This window comes from Carlito syrichta, unplaced genomic scaffold, assembly GCF_000164805.1.
Source record: "Carlito syrichta isolate Samal-C Ts95f unplaced genomic scaffold, Tarsius_syrichta-2.0.1 Scaffold303736, whole genome shotgun sequence".
Classification (NCBI taxonomy): domain Eukaryota; kingdom Metazoa; phylum Chordata; class Mammalia; order Primates; family Tarsiidae; genus Carlito; species Carlito syrichta.
In genome coordinates, this window is record NW_007247832.1 from 622,294 (window position 1) to 630,830 (window position 8,537).

General features: G+C 41.5%; 1 protein-coding gene across 1 annotated transcript in view; it reads left to right on the forward strand.

Moving 5' to 3' along the window:
- WASF3 (WAS protein family member 3) overlaps positions 1-8,537 on the forward strand; it is a 66,565-nt gene that overhangs the window by 37,211 nt on the left and 20,817 nt on the right. The window contains exon 3 of the mRNA XM_021712927.1: positions 7,301-7,435. Coding sequence (XP_021568602.1) covers positions 7,301-7,435 — 135 coding nt within the window. The remainder of the gene's footprint in view (positions 1-7,300; positions 7,436-8,537) is intronic.

The window sequence follows — 8,537 nt, forward strand, 5'->3', positions numbered from 1 at the left end:
GTGTTTGCTGCTATATTTCTTCAAGCACTTAGGACAGTGCCTGACACAGAGCTGGGGCTTGGTGAATATTTGCTGAAAAGTGGAATGTGCTGCATAATCATGTCTGATCTCTTACCTCTTACCAGGTGCTTAGGAAGAATATTGTAAAGAAGTACCAAAATAGTTCATTGTCATTAATTAAGGCTGAAGCTTCTTACTTTTATTTTTCTGGGTTTTCCAATTTTCTATCATGAGCATGAATTAGTTTTATAATCAGTCAGAATGTTAGTGGTAAAATCTTTGGACTTTGGACTACTTTTCTTATTGTTTGCTTTCTTATGTCTTCTATATTTCTTATAAAAAGCATGGGTTGCTTTTATAGTAGAAAAAAAAAACCTTTAAACTTTATTTAAAGGGGAAAAAACTTAAAGCCCAATAATCATGACTTATTATTTTATGCAATTCAGTAGCAACTGGACGTTACAGATACTATAATAAAGTTTCTTTTTTAACTTTTCATTTTGAAATGATTTCAGACTTTAAAAGGTCAAAAACGGTACAAAGGATTGTCATAAACTTTCACCCATATTCCCTAGATATTATTTTACTACATTTTTCTCAGATATACATGGATGTTCTCTCTTTTTAGTCTCCTTTAATCTCAAAGTGTTCCTTTGACTTTATGACTTTGACATTTTAAAAGGGAACCAGCCATTTATTTTGTGGAATGTCCCTTGACCTGGATATTCTAATGTTTCCTCACATGAGGCTTAGGGTATTGACAGAAATATCACAAAGGGATGATGTGTCTTCAGGGCACTTTATCAGGAAGCTCATGTGCCTGCTTGTCCTGTAACCGGCAATTTTGACTTTCATCATGTTGATTACCACACGTTTCCATAGTGTACAGTTTCCCCCCCGGGTAATTAGTAAGTGTCACACGAGGAGATGCTTTGAGACTGAAAGAGTCTCCTTTCCATTCCACTTCCACAAGGCCCTGATGTCAGCATCCACTGAGAATTCTTGCTCAGAGCAACTGTTGTGGTGGTTGCAGAATGGTGACTTTTGTCAGTCCATAGATTTCTCACCATTAATTAGTTGACATTCTGCTGTAAGTGCTTTCATTCTTTCCCTATTATGTATTTACTTATGCCTTCACATCAGTGTGGACTGATGGATTTTTACTTTATTCTGTGGGTTGTAACCCTTTGTCCTTTTTTGATGCCCTTTCAGACAGGCTTCCATGTCCTCCCCATGTGTCCCACTGCCCGGGAGCACCCCACATTTCTAGCACAGCAGTGTATTCCAGGCTCATGTACTTATCTGCTCTCAGCCTCAGAGTCATTTTCCCAAGGAGCCTTGTTCCTTTTAGTGGAGAGTGAAAAGTCAGAATCTTGACAAACCAAGAGCTGGGTGCTAAGTGTGTGCTAAAATTTCTGAAGGCTCTAGTTACGACCACTTTCTTGTTCTCCAGAAAGGACTCATATAAGACATCTTGACTGTTTCTAATACATCTTCACTTTTAGATGCATGCACAGTTTTCTTGCTTTGGTCCTTTGAAGTCATGCTTCTCAACCTGACGTACTTGTGCTCACGTGGTACTAGTGAGGCCAGAAGTAGAACCTTTGTCCGTAAAGAATGAACAGATTGCACTTACCTCAGTGTGGTCCATAATTCAGTTCAGAATTATTTTAGTTTGGCTATTAATGGACTTGCCATTGAAAGAGTGAGTGGAATTCAGCTTTTCAAATCAGTTGCTGTTTGCAAAACTGAAGACTGTAATTGCAACACTTTATTCTTATTCATCAGAAAATATAGCTTCTTCCACTTTCTTCTTTTTAGACACTTGTCAGCTTTTAGCAGCTGGCAAAATATTAATTATGCAAGTCTCTACTTTTTGTGTCTCTTTTTAAATGGAGAACTTCTCGGTGGAAATATAGTATCCATTGAATGTTTTTTTAAAAAAAAATAGGGTTAAGCTTTGAGAAAGAGGCACATGCTATTCTTTTCTGCTTATATAGCAAAGTGCAGAGTGCTGTCCTCAACAATAGCTGCCATGCTTTCAGAATGCTGCTGTGACTTTTGCAAGAGGCAGTGGCATACATTCCCATGTCCTTGGTGATGTATGCTGTTCCTATCCATTTTCTGCATACCTGAAGGGGAAGGGATGGGAGTTTTGGGAGTTGCACTGGAATATGTGTGTGTAATTTATTTTGAACTGTGACTGGTCATGTAGAAAGACAAAAATGAGATGGTTTCACTTTGACAATGTCAGACACTCAGAAATGAAGAACTGATAGACTTGGAGATGAAACATTTGGAACAGGTGTCCACAAATCACCCAGCATTTTCCTAAATGAGTTTCATGAAATAGTAGTTCTGGAAGATGTTGTTAGGTGTTTTCAGGCTCTGTCATCTGAACTCATGGTGTGCTTGGTGCTCGTCTTGCAGAATTGCAGGCACATTATCTTACTAACGATTTTGAGATGCCCAGAACATAGATACATGCTTAATCTTTTTAGTTCAGCAGTTCCCAGCCTTCCTTGAGCAGGGAGCACTTGTTGGCTCTGTGTTTGTGGACAGGAAAACACTAGTGTAGATCACGTGTGTTTTGTTCAACTGATAATTGTTGAGCATGGGCTCAGCATACACAGTGTGGAGGTGAGAGGTAGCACTTGGAGTCCTGTGGTTGAGGTCAACTTGGGGTATTGTGGGGCACAGAGGAGCATCTGCTCTCACAGGCCCCACTTAATTCTTTTTTATCCGTTCATTCCAAACCTTCCTCTGTGCACTGGCTGTGAGCCAGGCATGCTCTAGACTTTGGGGATGGATGCAGCCGTGCACAGAACTGAGCCTGTGTCTTGCTGGGTCACGCATCCTCGTGGAGGGAGGCAGCAGGAAACAAGATGAATACAGTATATTACTGGTGATAAGTGCTAAGGAGAAGAATATAGTCAGGAGGAACTAGGGAGCATCTGTGTGACTACATGTGGGGAAGGGGGTACTATTCAGCAAGCTTGCTAGGGAAAGTTTCACCCAGAAGAGGGCATTTGGGCACAGAACTGAAGAGGCGAGGATGCAAACGGTGTGGGTCTCCAGGGCAGAATTGGTCCAGGCAGGAGGAACCAGAGGTGTAAGTCCTGGGCAGAAGGTGGATGCATTGCATGTCTTGAGGAAGTCAGGGGGGTTGAGTGGGCTGTGCGGGGGAGAGGACTAGAAGGTCCTTGGGAGATGAGGCCAGAAGGTGTAAGGAGCTTGGCCACATGAGCCATCCTGTGGCTTATGAGCCATCCTGTGGCTTTTGGCTTCTATTCTAAGTGGGATTGTAAGGCATGGCAGGATTGAAAGTGCAGAAGAGCGTTGATCTGACCTGATGGGGGACTGCTGGGTTGAGAATGAACTTAGCACAAAGTGCTAAATTATGCACTTCTATGCACTCTTCTTGTTTCTTGTCTGTCTCCCTCCACTGAGGCTGGGTAGTTTATAAAGAAAGGAAGTTTATTTGGCTAACAGTTCTGTGGGCTACAGGAAGCATGATATCAGCATCTGCCTCTGGCGAGGCCTCAGGAAGCTTCCACTCCTGGCAGAAAGGGAAGTGGGGCTGGTGTGTGCAGAGATCACATGGCGAGAGAGGAAGCGAGGTGCCAGGCTCTTTTAAACAACCAGCTTTCCCAGGAACTAATAGAGTGAGAACTCACTTTCCGCATACACTCCAGGGAGGGTATTAATCTACTTCTGAGGGATCCCCATGACTCAACCACCTCCCATGAGGCCCCACCTCCAACATTGGGGATCAGATTTCAGCATGAGATTGGGAGAGGGCACATGTTCAAACTATATCAAGCAGTGTGAACTGTATTTCACATTGCTCTGCACAGCTGTCCAGAATGTTTGCGTCTTGCAGAACTGAAACTTATGCCCATCCCCTCCTCCCCCAACCTTTGGCAACCACCATCCTATTTCTGCCTCTGTGGTTTTGACTGTTCTAGATACATCATGTAAGTGGAATCATACCACATCTGTCTTTCTGTGGCTGGCTTATTTCATGTGGCATAATTTCCTCAAAGTTCATCCATGTCGTAGCATGTATCAGAATTGTCATCCTTTTTTAGAGTGAATGATATTCATTGCATGTATATACCACATTTTGCTTATCTGTTCATCCGTTCATCCATTGATGGACGCTTAGGTTGCTTCTACCTCCTGAAAATTGTCAATAATACGTCTGTGAACTAGGTGTGTAAATATCTCTTCTAATCCTTGTTTTCACTTCTTTTGACTGTACACTCAGAAGTGAGATTTCTGGATCATATGGTAGTTCTGTGTTTAATTTTTTGAGGGACTGCCATATTGTTTTCCATAGCAGCTGCACCATTTTACAAGGCCTGACAATTCTGTTTGTGAACTCATCCTAGAAAAAGTGCTGCATACCTCTTTGCTGAATATCACTGTGGTCACTTTCGTAGTACTTCCCACAGGAAGTCGTGTACTGATGCCAGCACCAAGTCTACCCGCCAAAGCCATTTTGTAGCTCTTTTTCTGGAATGACCATCAGAGCCGTCATCATGAGGATGTTGGAGTTTGAATTTGAGTAAAATTATAACAAGAAAATTAAGTTTTGAGGTATGAGGTGGTGAGAGGGATTTTAGTCATTCTTAAGATCTTAAGAAGTCATCTTACAAATGACTGAAATCTCAGCAGATTTGTAAGAAAAGAAAAAGTAGGTAAAACACGTGGGCTTTGGTGTGCCACGGCGAGTGCTTAATAATGTTAACTGTTATTGTAGGAAGGAAGCTGAGGGGTTGAAGCCGGGGGAGCAGAGCTGCTATGCAGGAGGAGAGCCAGGGTCTGGGAGAGCAGGTAGGGGGGCAGGGCTGCAGCACCTTCTGGCTGAGTCTGGGCAGTGGGCAGAAGTGGGGTGCTTTATGGGACCAAGGGGCTTACTAGGTTTTATCTTGAAGTGATGGGAAGCAGTCAGGAATTTAAATCAGAATGACACAGTCAGCTCTTTCTATTAGAAAGGTCATTTGGCTGCAATGTGATGAATGGAGTGGGGGTGGGAGGAATCTAAAATCAGAAAACAAAGCTGTTGATGTCAACAGGGTGGGTCTGTGGGGTTCGGGGCTAGAAGGGGTAGAAGGGACACGATTCCGGACATGGGCATCCTTCTGGTTGGTTGGTGCCTTCCAGCAGAGGGATACAGACTAGAGTCAGGGGAACAGGAATCATTTGGACTTGAGCAGGATTTTAGTTTCTTGATAGCCATCACCATGGAAATGTTCTGTAGCTAATTAGATACACAAGTCTGGCACTCAGGAAAGCGTTTGTAAGGCAGTAAACATTAACTCTGGATGCCATGTCTAGTTACAGTATTTAGAAATGTGTATACTTTGTGTGTGAAGACTTTATTTTCTTGCCTTTGTGGAGACATTTTGCATGTTGTGGGAGTAGGAGCTGCCAGCAGAATCTTAGGTGAACCTAGAAGACCAGGCTATGGGAACCGGGCTTTACGAGAAACGTTTTACTGTCTAGCTAAGGGCTGAAATACTTCCCCCACTTTTTTGGGGGGGTGTATTTATTGATTTATTATTCTTATTTTCTAAGAGACACTTCCTCTTGTTAGGACACTAACACAGAACCTTTGAAATTATACGGATTTTAAATTCATAAGAAGTGCTTATCCAGTGTCTGGCAGTAACCATTTTAAATGGTTAGCACACAATATTTTAGTCCATTTCATTAACTAGATAAGACATTATCAAGTGTCTCATGGCTTGAAATAATTCATGAAGGCAGCTGGTGTCAGCCGGGGAAGTTTGGTGAGGTGTTTAGTAAAAGCAGAGAAGGAGAAGTTTCCAGACCAAGTTTTTCTTTTGTTGATTTCTGCTAACGTGCGTACATTCTGCAGAGACCACTCTTCTGATTCTTGGGTCAGTCATCCAGAAAATGAAGACATTAACTCCGGGTATACCTCCTGGGCTCACTTATTCATTCCTTGGACAGGTGTGTGGGGGTGGCATCATACGGGGTTGGGACTAAAACACCAACAGACAGACATGGCTCCTGCTCTCATGTAGCTCATGGACTCGTGGTTTATAGCAGAGTACAGACGGCCTAGGAGCGCAACGTGTAAACTGAGCCCATGGGTTCACTTCAGGGTTATTCTGGCTTCAATGAGGTTTTCTTTCTGGGAGGTTCAAGTTTTCTTTCTCATTTAAGAGACAAATCAATAGAAAATGAAAATATGAGAAATAGCAGGTATCTGTCAGAGAAGCTGAGGTGTAGGTGTGCCTTGCACACTCAGAGTAGACAGTTACTAAATATTTGTTGAAAGAATACAAGAATGGTGGTAGGAGTTGGAAACTCAGTATAAGCAGATACTGATTCTTACCTTGCCTGTTAAGTTCTTGGAAATGTTAAATAGTATTTTAAGAAAAGTGGGAGTTATGTCTACCATCACAAGAATGTAGAAGTGAGCCATACATACAGAAAAATTTAACTCAGAATTCAAAATACTGATTTTTAGAGATGGCTGGAGTCAGCACAAGATACTTAGATTTCAAAATAAGAATTAGAATGTGACATTATTGGAAAGTGTCAGGCATAATATAAGACATCTGATGCTTCTGGTAGTAAATGAGATAAAATCCTAAATTTTGTTTTGTTTTTGTGAGTTGGAGTCTCACTCTGTCGCCCAGGAATGCACTGTACACTCACAGCCACCACAGCCTCGACCTGCTGGACTCAGGCCACACTTCTACCTCAGCTTTCCAAGTAGCTGGAACTGCAGGCACTGGCCACCACACCTGGCTAATTTTTTGATTTACTGTAGAGATGAGGTCTCACCAAGTTGCCCAGGTTGGTCTCGAACCCATGGGCTCAGGCAGTCCTCTCGCCTTGGCCTGCCAAAGTGCTGGGATTACAGACTTGAGCCACCATGCCCGGCCTAAAATCCTAGATTTAAAGACCAACATGATTTATTGAATTATCTTGGGGAATAAAAGGAAAGTTTCGTTTCCAAGGTTGTTGTATTTATACTTAGAGCATGTAGAGTGAGAGTGGGAAACAACTTGAGTGACAGCAATAAAGATTCTATGTTGTGTAGAATATTGTATAATTCTACAGCTTTGGATCAACTTAAGGTTTATATGAATATCTCTAATAAGTTTCAAAAATTCCAAGGGCCTTGGACTGTGATGCTTCATGCTCTTACTCATTTGCACAAAATCCCGCATGTTGACAGGAATACGCACTGGTGAGGAGGTGTGAAGGCCGCCTCAGAGCCCCTAACAGATGGCTCTCCGTTCATTCTCTTCCATAGGCAAACATGCTGAAGACATATTTGGTGAGCTGTTTAATGAGGCTAACAACTTCTACATCAGAGCAAATTCTCTTCAAGACAGAATCGATCGTCTCGCTGTCAAAGTCACTCAGCTGGATTCCACAGTGGAAGAGGGTAGGTAATTGCATGAAAGCAATGAGCTATAAGGGATGTTGACAAGATGGTAGTAATTAATTGCAGTGTAATTACTGCCTTTTCCTTGGGGTAGTATGCTGATATTTCATCTTGTCTTTTCCTGGAAGGAATAGCAAGGGGGAAAACCCACAACTTTGGGTTAATTAGTAATAAAAAGATTCATAGCTTGTCTACCTCATACTCTGTTCTCTTTTTTAAAAATCATAAATATATTGTTTATTTTAAAGGCTTCTTTGAATGCATTCAGTATGAGAAATCCTAATTTAAGTTACTGTAAGTCAGTTAAAAATACTTTCTTACCTAAACAAATCACAGAATCACTGCAAAGATCCAGTCCAACCAGGAGGGAGGGTTGTACTTACCGTGTGCCACAGAGTAAGGGCTTCATGTTGACACTCTTGCTAGGGTTGATGCCTGTAAGTAATCCTGGTGATTCTGCTGATTTAAAAATAGTATCAGTCTTCCCAGAGGTAGCATTTACTGAAGGCCCTTGGGCTTCAGGTTTTAAATTAATGTTAATATTGACAAGCCATTGTGTAGGAAACTGATATGTTCTTTGATATACTCTGAAATTGTGTCAGGTTCCACAAAATCGACTGTCAACAATTCTTTTAAAAATTTTACTTTCAATATTTTGAACAAAAGACTGAGATTAGTCTGGAATAAATATGCTAAAAATGTGTTAACTGTACCACATCATATTTACTTTGAGAAAAGCATTCAGGCTGAAATTGATTTTACTTTAAATAATGGTGGTTACAATTTCTCGCGTTGCTTTAAAAAGATCCCTGCATCTGATCTTTGTATTACACCTTTATATTAGCATTGGCCAAAAAAACAAAGCTTTTATTTTTTTTAAGTAGTAGTTTGTGGAATTCATCCTTATCATTTAAAAAAGATATGTTTGGTCACATTCAGGTCTTTTTCAAGGGTCAAGATTAAATTATTGAATTACAAATGTAACAAACATTTAGAACATTGAAATTTAGCTGGGCTCATTGGCTCAGCCTGTAATCCCACACCTTGGGAGGCTGAGGTGAGTGGATTGCCTGAGCCTGTGAGTTCGAGACCCGCCTGGGCA